This window comes from Bombus impatiens, unplaced genomic scaffold (assembly GCF_000188095.3).
Source record: "Bombus impatiens unplaced genomic scaffold, BIMP_2.2 scf_0080, whole genome shotgun sequence".
In the NCBI taxonomy this organism is placed as follows: Eukaryota; Metazoa; Arthropoda; class Insecta; order Hymenoptera; family Apidae; genus Bombus; species Bombus impatiens.
In genome coordinates this window covers 1,291,815-1,309,337 of record NT_176499.1, presented here as the reverse complement: position 1 = coordinate 1,309,337, position 17,523 = coordinate 1,291,815, and the positions used below count along the sequence as shown (strand labels likewise).

At 27.4% G+C, this 17,523-nt stretch overlaps 4 protein-coding genes across 8 annotated transcripts; 2 read left to right on the top strand and 2 right to left on the bottom strand.

The window, feature by feature from the left end:
• Positions 1-26: 26 nt before the first annotated feature.
• LOC100743054 (pre-mRNA-splicing factor CWC25 homolog) lies at positions 27-2,485 on the top strand. The gene is made up of 4 exons (XM_003485780.4): positions 27-295; positions 394-733; positions 1,131-1,291; positions 1,375-2,485. Exons 1-4 carry the CDS (start codon positions 278-280, stop codon positions 2,326-2,328), a joined length of 1,473 nt encoding a protein of 490 aa, XP_003485828.1. The 5' UTR covers positions 27-277; the 3' UTR covers positions 2,329-2,485.
• On the bottom strand, positions 2,426-8,375 carry LOC100748153 (probable phosphorylase b kinase regulatory subunit beta). Of its 2 annotated transcripts, XM_012394240.3 has the most exons (20): positions 7,936-7,967; positions 7,735-7,853; positions 7,513-7,648; positions 7,241-7,448; positions 6,807-7,163; positions 6,543-6,740; positions 6,266-6,404; positions 5,916-6,196; positions 5,817-5,831; positions 5,011-5,241; positions 4,763-4,950; positions 4,568-4,683; positions 4,354-4,496; positions 4,161-4,293; positions 3,945-4,087; positions 3,671-3,873; positions 3,453-3,590; positions 3,136-3,376; positions 2,918-3,025; positions 2,426-2,835 (listed from the first exon to the last, which is right to left on the bottom strand). In XM_012394240.3, exons 1-20 carry the CDS (start codon positions 7,965-7,967, stop codon positions 2,659-2,661), a joined length of 3,306 nt encoding a protein of 1,101 aa, XP_012249663.1. In that variant the 3' UTR covers positions 2,426-2,658. The 2 variants fall into 2 exon arrangements, with proteins under 2 accessions (XP_012249663.1, XP_003485870.1); XM_003485822.4 differs by lacking the exon at positions 5,817-5,831 and having other exon boundaries at positions 7,936-8,375.
• Positions 8,376-9,228: 853 nt separating this feature from the next.
• Positions 9,229-12,146, top strand: LOC100742697 (arf-GAP domain and FG repeat-containing protein 1). 2 transcript variants are annotated; one of them, XM_003485777.4, is made up of 6 exons: positions 9,241-9,560; positions 10,509-11,044; positions 11,135-11,329; positions 11,410-11,586; positions 11,663-11,781; positions 11,871-12,146. In XM_003485777.4, exons 1-6 carry the CDS (start codon positions 9,394-9,396, stop codon positions 11,922-11,924), a joined length of 1,248 nt encoding a protein of 415 aa, XP_003485825.1. In that variant the 5' UTR covers positions 9,241-9,393; the 3' UTR covers positions 11,925-12,146. The 2 variants fall into 2 exon arrangements, with proteins under 2 accessions (XP_024228356.1, XP_003485825.1); XM_024372588.2 differs by lacking the exon at positions 11,410-11,586 and having other exon boundaries at positions 9,229-9,560.
• A 309-nt stretch (positions 12,147-12,455) lies between these two features.
• On the bottom strand, positions 12,456-17,517 carry LOC100742497 (cytoplasmic protein NCK1). Of its 3 annotated transcripts, none has more exons than XM_024372589.2 (4): positions 17,374-17,511; positions 15,214-15,446; positions 13,439-14,376; positions 12,456-13,257 (listed from the first exon to the last, which is right to left on the bottom strand). In XM_024372589.2, the coding sequence occupies exons 2-4, from the start codon at positions 15,230-15,232 to the stop codon at positions 13,036-13,038; spliced, it is 1,179 nt and encodes a 392-aa protein (XP_024228357.1). In that variant the 5' UTR covers positions 15,233-15,446; positions 17,374-17,511; the 3' UTR covers positions 12,456-13,035. The 3 variants fall into 3 exon arrangements, with proteins under 3 accessions (XP_024228357.1, XP_024228358.1, XP_024228359.1); XM_024372590.2 differs by lacking the exon at positions 17,374-17,511 and adding an exon at positions 17,088-17,309; XM_024372591.1 differs by lacking the exon at positions 15,214-15,446 and having other exon boundaries at positions 17,374-17,517.
• Between the last annotated feature and the right edge of the window lie 6 nt (positions 17,518-17,523).

The window sequence follows — 17,523 nt, the reverse complement described above, 5'->3', positions numbered from 1 at the left end:
AGAAGAATATTCACAACTCATGACTTCAGTAATACCATCTTTGTAGCCATGAAATTTCAATTGTTCGCTAGAGATGTTAGTGATGTTTTAAGATCATACATAAATATTTAGTATTTACTCGTTTTATATCGTTGTATAATGTACAGCAATACTAATATTGTTTATCAATGTTGGTAAAAATAGCAATAATATGTTTGGAATATATATAATATAATTTGAATAATATAAAAGTATATCTCTTTCACACATACATCTCGTGTCTTATTATCTGCTAAAAATGGGTGGTGGAGATTTGGTAAGTTGAAATTAAATTTTAAGTTGGAGAAGCACGTGTTATATTAAATAAATAGAAACATATTGTATCTAACAAAACTGCAAATTTTGTTAATATAGAATTTGAAGAAGTCATGGCATCCATCTACTATGAAAAATATAGAAAAAGTTTGGAAAGCAGAGCAACAACAAAGTCAAGAAAAAAAGAAAATAGCTGAATTAAAGAAAGAAATAGAAATGGAGAAAGATCGAGAGGATATGAAAAAATACGCAATGGAGCAAGGAGTAATAGAAAAGAAAGATGACAAAAAGCTGGATTGGATGTATAAAGGACCAAATCAATTAGTCAATAGAGAAGAATATTTACTTGGACGGCCAATTGATAAATCATTTGAACAAATGGTTCAAACAGAAAAGGATAATGAATTAAACCAAGCACCAAGAAATCATGTTGAACACGGTATTTTATATTTTAAATGTTTTTAATCCTTTAACCTATAACATTGAGTTAGACTCGTGGTACATCCTTCGGGCCAAACACAAGAAACACGAGTTTCTTGGTCGTATTCGCAAGTGCAGATATATTTCCTTGTAAAATATTAGAAAGATATCCTTAAAAATCTTGTTCAATGATCAATTGGTAGTAATTATTTATCAAACATTTTGCAACATAAAATTAGTTGTACCTTGCACAACTTCGAGCGCTTAGCTAGACTGTGAAATGGCTTGACATCTGACTGACCCTGCCAATGATTATAGCACGTGCCGTTGGAACTTAGATTGTAGGGCAAGGGGTTAATTTGTATAAGAATAGCGCAGTGTTAGAAGTTTTATACATAACTTATCTGCAATTTCAGAATGTATTCCTCCGTCATTACGTTTCTTTTCTGGTAATGAACAAGTGGACTTAGCAAGAAAAATGCAAGAAGACCCCTTATATGCTATAAAGAAGAAGGAGATGGAAACAAGAAATCAACTGCTAAAAAATCCAGTTAAATTAAAGCAATTACGACAATTGGTATGTAAATGATAATATTGGCTTATTATAATATTTTATTAGAATATTTTATTATTTATTTATTAATATCAACCACTATTTAGTTGGAACAGCAGTCAAAGAAAAGTAAAAGTGAAAAGAAAAAGAAGAAGAACAAACAAGATATTGATAGTGATGATGAAGCACAACTTGACCTATTACTGACTACTAAATATAAACAGTTAAAGGATAAAATTAGTAATAAAGATTTAATAAAGTCAATGAAAAAGGTGAAACATAAACGAAAGAAAAAGTCTAGAAAAGAAAATGAAACTTCCAATAGTGAATCAGAAAGTAGTAACGAAGGAAGTGAAAATGATGAACATATAAAAAAGCATAAGAAAAAGAGAAGTAAAAGTAAAGAAAAAAATACTGAAGTTATAAAACATAGTAAAGAAAAATATCTAATACCTGATAAAGAAGAAGAAAGAAAGCATAAGTCATATGAAAAACTTGTTAAAGCATGCAGTTCAAACAATGATAATAATGATAGCTCAATTAAAAAAAGAAGAGATAGGTCATTCAATAGAGAGATAAGAAAACACAGAGAGAAAGATTTTCGTTCAAGCAGTCCTCAAAATAGGAGAAGCAGTATTCATAAAAATACATACAATACCGAGAATAAGCATAAAGATCTTTCAAAGAGATCACATGAAAAAGAAACTAATTCTAAATTATCTTCTGATACAAATAGAAAGTATTACAAAAAAGATAAGAATCGAGATAAATGGAATTTTAAAAAGAAACAGGATCTCACAGAGGAAGAAAAAGAACGACGTAGACAAGAAATGATAGCAAATGCAACATGGAGAGATGAAGAACGAGAACGTAATGTTAAAAAGTATCGCATAGAAGAAAAGAAAGAAATAGATAGTAGAAAAGTGTATAATCAAGATTTTGTTACAAAACAGTTAGCAGCCGCTGCAGAAATAAGTACTGTTGCTTCTAGAATTAAAGCCAATATAAATAATATACAACGATCAGGAAGAGCAATGGATATAAATTTTGCTAAAAGGTGAATTCAAATAATACAGTTAAGTTTGTACAGTTTTATAAATTTCATTGAATTATTTATAAAAATTACTATAATCTAAATGTGATGTATTAAAAAATGTATACTGTGTAACATATAATTATGTATTTTATTGATATATGAATACAGATTTTTCGACAGAATTACTATCTTTTATAATTTTCAGTATTTTATTTATATAAAGCAAATTCTCTTGACTAAGGGAATATATATACACACATTAAGAAAATACCATATTTTTATATAAATATACTTCTGATTATATATAATGTATTTACAAACAATATTCAATTGCACTGAAGAATTACTTTTTCCATTATGTAATTTTACAAGTTTCTCTAGTTTCAATTGCGTCGTTGATGTCATTAATAGTTGCGAAACATCCTCCAGTAAGCATATTATTTACTACAGCTCTAGCAAGATATCCTGTAGTTATTGAATAGTGAGCAGAGAAAAACAACGATTGATCAACAGTTTTTTCCACGTTATTATCCTAAACAAATTTATGTTTAATATTGAATTTACATATATAATTGTAACTAATATATGTAAAATTACAGTCAGAATGTATGTACCTTACAATACATGAGGAAACTATCTTCGACGAGTTTGTTAAGATTTAATTGTTTCTGAAAACTTAATTCTGGATTTCGAAGTAAAATTGTTGACACTATAGTGAGTAACTGTAAAAATAGGAGCTGTATATTTATACATATTGCATATTTTTTCGTGAATATAATAATGCTCTTGCATAAATCGAAAAATAAATCAAGTATAAGTAAAAAAAGAATACCTCTACAATAATTTGGCGATATTCTGGCAATTGTATATGGTGAAGTAAAGATTCCACGAACAAAGCAAACGTGAGTTCGGAACGAGTCATATTAGACAGCGTAGGTTGTTGAGGCAATTCTCGTCCATTAACACAAATACCATCCGGACAACGCATTAATACTTCCCAAACATGATTATAAAAATGTGCAGGTACTCTACATAAACAACCTTCGATTTTTCTACGTCCTAAAACTGTAATCCTAATACAACATAAAATTAATTTATGTATAATAAATAAATGTGTACTGTATGAGAAATAAATTAAATTATTTATACTTTTCATTGTTGGCCCAATCTTTAACCGTCAATACTTTTATAAGGAATTGACGAATCTCAAATGGACTATAGTTCTCAATTGGTTTAGGATTTTTAACAAACATTTGTAGGTAAAGTTTTATTGCTTCTAAGACCCATCTATAAATAAGAAGAATATTTAATAATACTTATTCTAAATATTCTAGATATTAATGTTAAAGATGACACATAAAACACACCCAATACGAATTTTCAGTATTCCTTTAAACATTTCTGGATTTGTTCCAATAAGTCGACCGCAGTACAATAATACTTCTTGTTGAAGTACTGCTTGAACTACATTATGTGGTTGAATTGTTGAATACATAACTGACTGGATTTCTACAGGTGTCATTGGTTTATCAAATACAGTTTCTTCTTGTCCAATTACTCCAACTGTTATCTGATATTAATGATGAATAAAAAATTCTTTATTTACACACTATAAATATCCAAACAATTTAACAAAGGTACCTGTTTTCCTTTAACAAGAACTCCTGTTATAAAAGGACTTATACTATCAACGGTATGATTCAATAAACTGCTACAGTAACGAACAACCATCCAATATCTAAGACACCCTGCCTGTTGATACAATGATCTTAATTGATCTCCAACTAAAATAAAATATTAATCAAAGTAAATATCACTATATACCTATGATCTTTAAATAACAATTTATATTAGTACCTGTCATTCCATTAATTTCATAGTTAATTCCTTCTCGTTTCAATAAAATACCATAAAGTTGACACAAAGTATATAAGCTTTTATTGTTACGAATTTCATTTAAGATATTATATAGTGGTTCATTCATATAATACTAAAACACGAAGCAATTAGAATAAATAAAAAAATATAGTTATTATTTATAGATACTTACAGAATAATCTTTTATATTTTCAGAATAAGTTAAAGCTTTAGGTACATCAGTTAAACTTTGATATCCAATATAATCATGTTTTAATTGCTTAAATTGGGTAAGTTCAAGATCTGTCTCTACAGTATTTATAAAGTCCAAATGTTCTACACAACATTAGATTTGCATTAATATTTACTAAATGATAGAGAATAAAATGTATAAATATTAATTATACCAATGCATGAAGATGAAATGAGATTCTGTAACCGACCAATTCGAACTTTTGTTTTGTTACAATACCCTTTTTTTAACATAGCAAAAAGATCAAGCATTTCCTTAAATTGTGGATCCCTAACAAAGAAATTTTTTATTTATGAGTGTGATATAAAAACTACAATTTCAACATATTAATTTAAAAATTAACAAGTACCTCATATGTTCTTCTCGTATCAAAAGACATATAGTAGGTCGACCTGAAAGTCGCCAATATTTGCCCACAAACTGAAGTTCAGTTTTTATGTCATCGATTAATAGAGCCATATCTCTATACAAGTAAAAATCTGACACCTCAAATATTAGAGGATAACAAAGTACTGTCATACCACATACTCTATAAACCTATAAAAAAAGTGATATTGAATTTTCTAAATCAATTTTTATTTTATACATTGAACATACCTTACTTGTACCCAAAGACCCAATTGGTCTTGCTGGTCGGCCTTGCAGATTTAGTTTATTATTCACTCCCAATTTTTCATAAACTTTTACTAATTGTGTAGATGATAATATTTGTACTGGTTCCACTTCGTGTGGTGTTTGTGTTTGTATACCGTATGTTGCCATCATAGCTTGTAATCGCATAGATTCAGCAATAAGAACGATTTGTACTACAAGATCAGTATGAGTTCCCTAACATAGAGAAATTTTGTAATAAGTCAATCATGCATTATTATAATATGACAAGAACGCTAAAATTATTAATATAATACATTTTTTCATTCCCTAATACATTCAAAATTAAAAAAGGAGTTCAGTTAAATGAAAAGAAAACTAGAAGTTTTTAGAAAAATTTGTAAATTAGACAATGTAATGATGTAATAATGCATAAACTGTGTATTGTACAGTTAAGAAATAATAATGAGAAAAAGAAGATGACAGAAACAAGCATCTTAAAAAACGACTAAGATAAATCATGCCTTAATCCAAGCTTCATGCATTATAATTAAAAAATATTTACATTAATAAAGTGTGTGTATATATATATATAATAGAGGACTAATATAATAATCAGTTACTAATCTGAGCAAATAATAGACATTCAATATTACAATATGCTACATGATTCAAGCATGTATTATCATTTGTTTAATTTGAAAGCTCAAATACATATATTATTTAAATAACATTATAAAGCTACTATCAATCTGCAAATATTAAAACAAAATACTACAAAATACAGTATACTATTTGTATCATTTACTTACAATACTCGGTTTTGCCTGCATGAAACAAACATGTACAAAATAATTTATTACAACTAATTAATTTAGTAAATGTACTAATTAAATTGTACTCTGACTTACTTGAAAAGCTGAATATCTTCCAGCTTTTCGTGGTCTGTTGTATGAAGGAAGATAACGTCTAATTGGATCTAATTCATTAATATGTAATAAACCAGCAGTGAGTAGTTGAGCAATTATAAACATAGCTTGATTCCATAAATACATGGGTCCAGGTTCTGTATCTGTAGAACTTTTCTGTCCTCTTCCTTCAGCACTTGGTACTCGATATGTACTACCAGGATCATTTCTTTCTAGTTCTAACCTATCCTCAGGTACATAGTAATACATAGGTATTACAGGATCTATTTAATTAAACAGAATACAATAACATTTTATATCATTATAGCCAAATCTATTTTCTATCTACATACCTCCATTAATATCTTTGTACATTCGTTCTTTTAATAATTTTTGATATTCTTCCACTTGTTCTGGCAAAGTCTTAAAAACGCCGTCAATGATCATAAATATGTAAAATAATGGCCATTCACATTCTATATTATCAAATTCCTATAACAAAAAAATATCTTTTTAATACCATCCTAGAATTATTAAAAGAAGTTAATGTAATTATGTAGACAGAAATTATAAATCCATTTAAGCACATTCTGAAAATAATATATACTAACAATCAAATACATCAGAGACCTTGATTTCACCAGATTTGTAATATCGTCGATCTTTGCTTTCTATAACGGTTTTGTATCCATCTCTGCCAAACCTCTTAAATCCGTAATTGCCTTTTAATCTTCGAATTATATTTGCCTTTGTTTCATTATACAACACTTCTTCGTGAGTGGCAAATGCAGGAAAAGATATTGTTGGTAGTAAAGCTGTGTCTACACTCTAAATAGTACAATGTATTAAAATTTAAATTATAGTACATTTTTACATAATATGTATATTTTTTACCTTAGAACTTGACTCTCTTGGAAGCATTGTTTCAAAAATACTACGATTTCGATTATGTGCATCAATATCAACATATATAACTGACCAAGAAGCTCCTTTTTCTCCAAATAAATTGCATCCATTAATAGCTTCAAGAGCACTTTTGGCTATACCAATTGAACTTGCATGTATTTCAGGTGTACCATCATTATATCTACTACCACGTTCCCACATGCCATAATCTGGTGTACGATATGCTCTTTCCACATAATATACAAGATTTTGTATAAATGCTACTTCATCTTGAGTATATATAATTTGCAATCCTGAAGAAATCATTTGTACTAAAAATATCAAATATAGTGAAACAATATCAATCTACAAAAAATAAAATAGGTATAATAATTATTTTAAATCACTCTATCTTATCATATTTCACTATGTACTATAATTACTTGCAAATGATTGTAATCGGCATCTTTAAAAATTTCATCACCAGTATCTAAATGAAATTTACAATGCAATGCAAAGCGATTACACTGATTACGTTTAAATAACTCTATTCTAGGTGATTGTTTCACCCAACATTCTAAAATCCCACGCATACATTTTACAGCTGATTGTCCAAGTTCATAAGATTTTCCACGATCATCATCTATACGTCTAAAAGACATAATATTATTTACCATAATATAATAATTACTAGACAAACTTAATCCTTTATTACCTATATGCTTGGTACAAACTCCATACAGCGGCCGCACAGTAAATACTTTCTCTCACACTTCCAACTACTTTATCATTTGAAACTTGTGGGAAAAGACCTGTTATACAACTTTGATAACGTAACAATTGTCTTTTAACTAAAAATTATATATAATCTACTTACTTTATTGCTACATGAGATAAATATAATACAATGGAATAATATGAAAATAAATATTCTTACCAATTCCATAATAGATATCAAGTTGTCTGACTGTATCTTCATAATTTGATATCTTGAGAAACATGTCAATATCTAAATCAATAATACTACCTTGTCGTACATTTCTGATCTGAGAAGCTCTATACAGTTAAAAACTGATTATAATATTTACTTAAGATTAATTATAGTTGAACAAATTAATTATATTCAAGAGAAGCAAACCTTTTTGTGGGGATTGTTACAAAAGATGTCATCTTATTCAGATTAATCAATTCAATGGGTTTTCAACTTGATTTTATTCTTTAATGACCATATGGCAACAATTATTTCTAGTTACCTCAATAACATGATTATGTATTATTAAAAAATTCTTTAGTAGAATATAAAACAATTAAGGTAACAATTGAAATAATAAACAACTCTCCTCTAATCCTCGTGTACGCATACGCGCATTAACCTTGACTGTGTTCTTTTAAATAGTTAATTTTACTTACACTACAATCAAATCTTCTATGTAATTGGCACGTAGAAGTTATTTACTATCTCTGACTTAAAATAGAAACCAAGAAGTAGCTATAAGTAGGTTTATTCCTAATTCATTTTAAGGTTATCTGAGATGGAAAATTTTTGAATTATGTAATTGTATTTCCAAGTATTTAATAACATATTTCCAATTTTCTAATTGAAATTTATTAAAATAAAATATTTTAAAGGAGTTTTAATTAGGATTTTAATTGTAATTAAATTCTTTCAATAATTATATTGTTCCTTATCTATTATTAAATTAGAGATGGAAGTGTCTTTCTGCGCAAATATTTGGGGTCATATTTATACGTTTTATTTCTGAACGAACATGATGTAAATATTTTAAAAATATGTAATATTATATGAAAATATTTGTATGCTATGAAAGATATATAATAATACAATACATTAAACTATATACATTTCCTTTTATTCCGTTTTTATAATATGGTTAATAATTGTAATGTATATAGTAATAATACTGATAGCGTTAGTGATCTATCTTCTATATAATATTTATAGTATATATTTAGTATCTTCATATATATATACCTATTGTACTAGTATAGCGATACTATCACTATATAATATAATTTATGATATAATTTGAATTTTATTTTGAAATTTGTAAGAGAAATAAAAACATCTATAAAAGAATTAAATTAAAAAATTATTGTAAAATATTTTACTTGAAAACGAAAAATACAGTAGAAACTTGCATAAAAAGCATAAACGTAATGCTAGTTTAACTATAGCTTTATATACTATATAATTCGACAAACGTCATAATTAGACTTTGAATGTTTATATGAATGTGTACTTATATAGAAAATTAATTACAAAACAAAAGCATCTATAACAAAAACAAATGCAAAATTATTAATAAAATATTCTATTTGAAAAAGAAAAATGCGCGAGAGAAACTTACATGAAAATAAGGACTGCTAACGAGTGAAAATCAACCATAAAAAAAATCATTGCAAATATATTATTATTATTCCGCGTTTCATGTTTCTGAAACATTTTTAGAATGCGTTACGGAACACGCACGACTGTCGTGACAGAAAATTGAGTCAGTTCCGCAAGCAGAGCGCGAGAGTTGTGTCTTGTGTATCTCCCGTGTTCCGTTTATAGTTATAAAGTGCATTCTCGTATATGATGGCGTCCGCGAAAAGAAAGCAAGACGAGAAAAATTTGAAAATATTACGCGAGCTGGTCTCACAACCTGGTAATAAAGAATGTTTCGATTGCCATCAGCGAGGCCCAACTTACGTCAACATGACAATCGGTTCATTCGTCTGTACCTCTTGTTCTGGTATGCTGTAAGTACTCGTTACTTGTAAGAAGCCAATAAAGTGTACCAAGTTCTTCTTCCTTATAAAAAAATGACGTAACTGTTGTTTTACTTCATTATTTTATCATATTATGAATAGAACTGACCAAAATGTACTTTACAAATGCTTTACATAATATTTAACGATCAAATAATTATAATTATCACTGAATAAATGTCAACATTTCGAATATATTAGGTAGGTTCAGTTTCGCATTTAATGAAAAATAAAATATATTCTTATTTGTAAATGCATCAGTAATAGGTTTTGTTGAAACACGTGTGATGAATGTATTTTACTATGATGAATAGGAGATTGTGGATCTTTGTTAAATGCTCGCATTTGCGGTCAGGAAGTTAATATATACTATCGGTATCAGTGTTTTCTTTGTGCGTAGTAGTTGTTATCAATGGTCAAAATGTGTTCTATTCATAAATAATATAGAATATCATTAGCTATTTTATAGAGTCCATAATATATATTATATTAATTAGCCTGACTGGCAATGGAAAGAATAGATAAATTATTAAATATTACAAATAATGTTTAATATACACAATAAATATTTTTTATTATAATAATATTCAGTATGAATATATTATTTATAAATTACATTGTTACAAGTTTCAGTGAAATTTTAGTGTTTTTATTCTATGCCAATTTAGATTATTTTTACCCATTATTAAATGCATAAGAATATCATACATTTTCTATACATAGAACAATAGAATTGGATAGAATTATAACATGATTTTATAAAAGAGGAATAGAAGATTTAGTTAGTAGAAAGTAATTATTAATACAAAAGAAATATAATATTTAAAGGATGACCTAATTATGTTATTTTAATGTTACAAATTATAATAATTTGATCAATTAGTATATATAAAATGTAATAGGAAGAAATTTATATTACTAATTTTTTTTAAATTACAGGAGGGGCTTGACACCACCACATAGAGTAAAATCTATTTCTATGGCAACATTTACTCAAGAGGAAATAGATTTTATAAAGGAACGTGGTAATGAATATTGTAGAAGAATATGGTTAGGCTTGATGAACCAAAATTCATCACAGACTTTAGATACAAAAGATGAACAAAAGATGAAAGATCTAATGAGTGCAAAATATGAGCTTAAAAGATATTATTTGGATCCGTCCATGGCAAATCAGAACTCAAATCAAAAATCACAGTCATCTAATCAAACTAACATTCCAAGGGTTCCACATTCTGGAACATCTACTACAACATTATCTTCTACAACATCTACATCAGCTTCGAAAACAAACAATGTTGAATCAGTTAATTTTAATAACTTTTCAACAGATTTTGTAGCTGATTTCAGCAAAGTTCCTGATCCATTTATTACTACTACAACACCTGCAAATAAACTCAGTCAACCTATTGTACCTCAGTCATTCTTTGCCAATTTTGACAACAATCCTGTTTTTGATAGCCAAAAAGATACAAGTAAATTGAATTAATATTTTACATTTCTGTTTTTACAAATTAATACAATATCATTATTATATTAATAATTGATCTTCTGTGTGTGTCTAGATATTGAATCCTTAAGTCCATTTAGTCAGACTACAGGAAATGTGACTAATTCAATGAATGCAAATGGTGCACATGTACCTCCATCAGAAGATCGTTATGCGGCACTGAAAGACTTAGATTCTCTAATGAAACAAATACAATTGAAAGATGATACTACAACAACATTAAATACATCCACATGGAATACTAATAATGGTATATGCATTTATATATATCATTAAATCTTTAATTTTTAAAATTAATTTTACAAAATTATTTTATTATTCTTATCATAGCTTCGAATTCACTCTGGAGTGTAGGAAATCAAACTACAAATGTAATTTCAAATCCATTTGCAACTGGTGATTTATGGCGACCATCTAATGTAGTTAATAATAATACACAATCAATTGATACCTCGCTATATAATCCTATTAATCCTTTTAAACCAGTACAATTTCCTATGAATAATGGTAAGTTCTTATTTAAAGAATGTAACATTCAATATATTTAACATGTGAAATAAATTAAAAAATATAAATATTTTAGATCCGCAGTGGGTAGGTATCGGACCATCTAGTAACAGAGATGTAATTCAGTTTAGTCAATTAATGACAAATAAAGTATGGCAACCAACTCTTCCAGCATATCATGCAAATCCATTCATGGTATGAATATAATATTTTCGTTTTAATTTTATAAATTATACTCATATATATATATATCTTTGTACATCTAAATATATAAGTCTTTTTAGGTTGGTTCTGGCGTGAGCAACATGACAAGAAATTCGAACAATCCTTTCTTATGATTATATAAGCATAAGTTTTTAATGGAATTACGAACAAATAATATAGACCTAAAATATGTTTAGTTTAGGGCAATTGTTTATATATGTGACCTTATTGGCAATTAGTGCCATTAACTTTTATCTACAGGAGCACCAATCTCTTATTCATATAACAAAAAAAAATAATACTTTTATTTATGAATATAATATACACGTTAAATAAAGATTAATATTTGTTACCAATCGTGTATTATGTCTAGTAAAGTCATCCCTTGATACAATTCAATTTAATTTCATTTCACTGTGTCTTGTTATAAATTATGTTTGTATATATAAAATTTGTACATATATAAAAATCCGTTTAATTTTAATATAATAAAACATGTACATATTTTAAATATTAGGAACAAAATTTTTAAATATTTCTAAATTAAATCATGTTTATCGGTGAAAACATATCTAATATGTAAATACAGCAGAGAAAATTTAATTTTTAAAAATATGCCGTAATAATTATACGCATAATAAATAAAGGATTGAAAAACAACTACATTTTACCTGATGCACACTTAAATATAGTTTATTTACTTAAAAATTTCTAATAAATACAAAATCACAAATGAACACTTAGTCTTTGTCATAATTCAATACCAATAGATTCAGAGTAGAGATCCACTTAACCGGTCATAATTGCATGATAATTAACCGTTATTTGATCATTATATTTGCAGTCTACATTACGTGTAGTTGTAAATATATTATTAATTGTAATAACATGATCGGTCGTGTTTTACAATTACATATGGATATAAAGAGAAGCCTTGTGTCAACTAGTCAATTGTCATATAGCTGCCGTACAAATGTTTCGTTTCTCTTAGCTTTGTTTGCTAAATAGTATGGAAGCTCCAATGAATGATAAGAACTGTTGGTGGTAATTACTTAGAGTAATAAATTATTTATCAGTGTAAATGGACAAACAATCAAGAAACACTAATATACGAGTTCACCAATTATATTAATTGTTATGTATAAACATACGAGATGTGTGATATTGATATTACTAGGCAGGCATTGCGTATCTTAAAGATACATTCGAAAGCGCATGGACCGCTCTTTCATGGCACGAATTTACCTAGCAACCATTACTACTGGGGTTGCCTTTTGGCAATGGGCGCACCAAATACAATTTCTCACCCTGCTTGTTAGTATAAATAGGCGCTCGTTGATAATGGTCTACTAATTGGTCTAGTGTATGGAATTTTCTTTGACCAATACAATATAACGCTCCTTCCACATGTACCCTAAAGTGTTTGTTACGTCCTGGAGCTTTTAAAGATACTGAATAATCTCCCACCTATATAAATGTTATAATATTTTTATTTAATGTTTATTGCATAATTTAAATTAAACATTTTATTATATTTAAAAGATTATCATAATGTATTGTTTGTTATTATCAGCAAGATGATATTTCAAATAAACTAATTTAAATATATAAGAATCGTATTAATTAAATTATCTTTATTTGTACTTACATTAGTTTCACTATCTCTAATTAAAAAGTCACCATCATGACCATGTTGATTCAATAACGTGTCACATTGCGAACGTGAAATGCTACCATAGTACCAAGGTTTTCCAACAAGATGTGGTCTATCACCAGGATCTGGCCTTCTTTCAAGGGAGTCTCCTGTACTAATCTCACTACTTGTCATTCCTCTCTCACGATATGGTTGTGTCAAATATTCACTCAATTCTTGAAGATAATTACGTGGCACTAGACCTATTTGACCTTGACTGTTTCTTGCTTTATACCATTCAGGATCTGCTGGTGGACGGTCAAGGATTTCCAAACGATCACCTTTCTCAAAGGATAATTCTTGATCATTGTTGGAAGAAAATGAATAAAGTGCAACAACAATATCAAGAACATTTTCTGCCATTGCATACGTATGAAGTGTATCATCTGCATCTCCTTCTTCGTGAGTATAATTTGATGGAAACCATCCTGCTTGTGTACCACTTTGACCCCTCCACCAACCATCATTACTTTTTTCTAATATTAAGATTCTAGTGCCTTTGACGAGTGACAATTCATCTGCTTGTTGTGCTTGGTAATTGTACTTGACAACTGCTGTACCTATTGCTTCACTTGGATCAGCAGGTAAACGCCTAGCCATAATAGGAGATTCTACGGCTCTGGATGGTGAATTACTGGATGGTAGAGTTTTTGAGCCAGAGCCCTTTTTGACTTTCTTTTTAATACTGTCAAAAAGAGATGGCTTTTCCTTCTTGACATAGTTACTTGGCACATAGCCAGCTTGTCCTCTTGCACTTTGTACTCTCCACCAGTGTTTTGAATCATCGAGAAGCAAGTATCGTTCATTTTTCCGTAAATCTAACTCCTGAGCACCTTGTGCTCCATAGTCGTATTTGGCGACAACATAACATACGTCGTCTTGACTTGTCTTGCCTGAAAATTGTCACAATAATGAATTTTTTAAATATTATATATTTTCAATTGAAATATAAAAATTTGATTATAATAATCCTAATTCAAATTTAAAGTTATTGTAAAAAAAAGCTTTTAGAAAAATCAGATCACAGAATTAAAATTTGGATATTTATTTTAACACTTAAGTATAAAAATTAAATAAGACATAAATTGTTTATATATTAATATATATACCACATAATATATTTATTAATAATAATAATAACAATTGAAAATGGGAAACATAATTACTTAGATTCAGAAGATAAAATATCTAATATATACAGAATCTACTAAATTAACTAATCCTTAGATTACAAAATACATTAATAGTGCAGATAACTGTTATCTCTTAATAATCTCCAATTATAATATACTAAAATATTAATTTTAGATAAACTATTTAAAGCAATTTGTTACAAAATAATGTGAAATGTAAAATAAAGAATACATTTGTGTTTGGAATTTATTTATATTATGCCTTTTATATATTTTTACAATTCCTTTTTATAAATTACTTTAATTTATTTAAAATACTACACATATAAGATTTTAATATCTGTCAGCAAGTATAATTTGTTAGTTGTATTGAAACTGAAAAACATTATATAACATATTTCATACATATATTTATGTAAAATGTTATTTAATTTTTTTTGGTAATTCATTATTATCATATATTTTCAAATATAATGAATATATGTTTAGAAATATAGTTTAAAGGTATATCAATTAATTCTTTTTTAATAAACTATAGTAATATAGACATTTAAACAAATTTACATACAAAGCAAAGCATACAAGAATAAAACGTACCATGCTTCATGGCTGCCATGTGCGAAAATGGATATATACGTCTGAGTGTGGCGTGAGTAGCTGCTACTCACACACTATTTGCATAAATATTAAATCTGCTTGTTCTGTGTCGGCAGCGTGAGTGCAGCAGGCATTCATTCTTTAGCTTTTTGTTTAGTGTTGATATACCTGCTGATTTCTTTGCTCAGAGTCCATCGTTCTCAAGGGTAGGGCAAGCAAGTGCATTACCAACACTTTAGAAAAAAATGAAACAATCATTAACTTGACATCATATATATTGTAAAATACAATATTTAGATATACTATCAGAAAAATATTATACTACATTATTACTTAATTTTATTGTAAGTTTACTTAAAAATATATATATATAATTTACCAAAAAAGGAAAAAAGACATTTATTTATTAAGTAGCATACTGAGAGTTATTTTATATTAGTACTATTTCTGGAATTTTGTTAATATAACTAATAGCTGCTAAATTAAATGCTCTTGATATATTTTTATAATTAGTAAATTTTATGTAATACACAAACACATATATTTTTGAGTTTTTCAAAGATATTATGTAAAATTTTATATATAAATAATAAACTAAAGTATTTATAAAGAACAGATATAAAATACATGCAATTATTTTCTTTGAATAAAGTCTACTTTGCTTTTTATATAAAAGTTATCAAATTATCGACTTTAAAAGTAATAAAGACAACTATAAATTAATATAAAGCAATGAAAATTATTAATTATATATTATATATATTATTAATGCAATATTATTTATAAATTTCAATATATATATATAATTATATAATTACAGAATAGGAGATACAGAAGATAAAATAAAAATGATAAAGATCAGTTTAAAGTTAAAACTTTTCTTAAACGAAATATATTCAAGAAATGTTAAACTATACTAAACTTTGATGCTAAAAATGTATATAAATTATATATGTACTTTAAATACAATCATAAATTAAATATATTTTAATATTATTGATATATACTTTTAATAATAGAATTTATATACAAAATGAAATATATAATAAAATATCTTTTAGAAGATATTGATAAAGAGAACATTAAACATTCATGCTAACTACAATGTATTATAAAGTAGAATGTACCTAACAGAAACACGTAAAATATTGCATTATTATTAAAATCTTTTATGAAGAAAATATGATGCAAAAGATAATTAATAAATTTGGAAAAGAAAATCAAAATATCAAAAATAACTGCAAAACTTAAATTATTACAGATAAAGCTTATATGGAAAGATTAAAATATAAACAAATGTAATGTTATTTTAACCATAGCTTTCAACATCATAAAATTTGACAGTTGTTATAAGCAGATTGCAGATATTTATGCAAATTTTCATGGAATATTGACAATAAAGTGAGCTATGGATTTGTTTATCTCTAGGCAATATTAAGCATATATTATTCATTTTGCATATTCTATATATTTCATGTTTTGCATATTCCTTCTTGAAAAACATATGGTAGTGTGTACAAAATTTATTTTATCAACTATATTACAAATTTTATGATGTAGTGTTAATGTTGTGTCATGTGAAACAATGAATATATGTTAAATTATAAATCAGTTTCAATTACTAAAGATCTAATTAACTATGTACTGCGAATTATAATCATAGTGTATAGTTAACAACGATTTCATTATTATAGAATATTGCATATTTTACATGTTCTTTGCATACAGGTGATACATTTTATATTTCTATATTTTGTATATTTCATTTACATATTCTAACATATCTGAAATGCATAAACATCCGCACTCTAGTTATAACCGATAGATTCGATAAAACAGCCGAATGTGCCGCCCATTGTGAAATATTTACATACGCAGCAGAACGCGTATACACAAGAATTGTGACAATTATTTTCTGATCCCCTTCACGCAAACCTTGAACGAGAATGTGGTAACTTTCGAAGCACAGTATATAGAATATCGTTCATTGCCTTCTTGCCTACCATACTACAAAAGCAATGTAGAAGCGTGTTGAATGCAAAGGGGCAACAACTAGCACGAGTTTCAATTCAGCCGTTCTCTTTATTATTTATGAAATACTATAAAATAATTTATCGCTCTATTACTGAGAAAAGAAAACAAATAAATGCAATAGCTTACCGATTTTTAAACTTGACATATTCCTGCATACAAGCTTCGAATTTTACGTCGTTATACAGCTTGTTTTCCCCCACCCCGGCACGCAGCCATGAACGGGAGCGACTAGAGTGTATAGGGGATTGAATCTTTATGGGGAATCGGGTCGAGGGG

Bases quoted from the DNA above. Each gene is read 5' to 3' on its own strand.
- LOC100742497 (XM_024372591.1), bottom strand. The intron at 13,258-13,438 runs GTAAGTACAAAT...ACATTTATATAG, and splicing joins TTAGAGATAGTGAAACTAAT to GTGGGAGATTATTCAGTATC.
- LOC100743054 (XM_003485780.4), top strand. The intron at 734-1,130 runs GTATTTTATATT...CTGCAATTTCAG, and splicing joins AAGAAATCATGTTGAACACG to AATGTATTCCTCCGTCATTA. The intron at 1,292-1,374 runs GTATGTAAATGA...ACCACTATTTAG, and splicing joins TAAAGCAATTACGACAATTG to TTGGAACAGCAGTCAAAGAA.
- LOC100742697 (XM_003485777.4), top strand. From the start codon at position 9,394: ATGATGGCGTCCGCGAAAAGAAAGCAAGACGAGAAAAATTTGAAAATA. The intron at 11,330-11,409 runs GTATATGCATTT...TTCTTATCATAG, and splicing joins CACATGGAATACTAATAATG to CTTCGAATTCACTCTGGAGT. The intron at 11,587-11,662 runs GTAAGTTCTTAT...TAAATATTTTAG, and splicing joins ACAATTTCCTATGAATAATG to ATCCGCAGTGGGTAGGTATC.
- LOC100748153 (XM_012394240.3), bottom strand. From the start codon at position 7,967: ATGACATCTTTTGTAACAATCCCCACAAAAAG. The intron at 7,854-7,935 runs GTTTGCTTCTCT...TTAACTGTATAG, and splicing joins GTAACAATCCCCACAAAAAG to AGCTTCTCAGATCAGAAATG. The intron at 6,405-6,542 runs GTCTCTGATGTA...TTTTTGTTATAG, and splicing joins ACAAATCTGGTGAAATCAAG to GAATTTGATAATATAGAATG.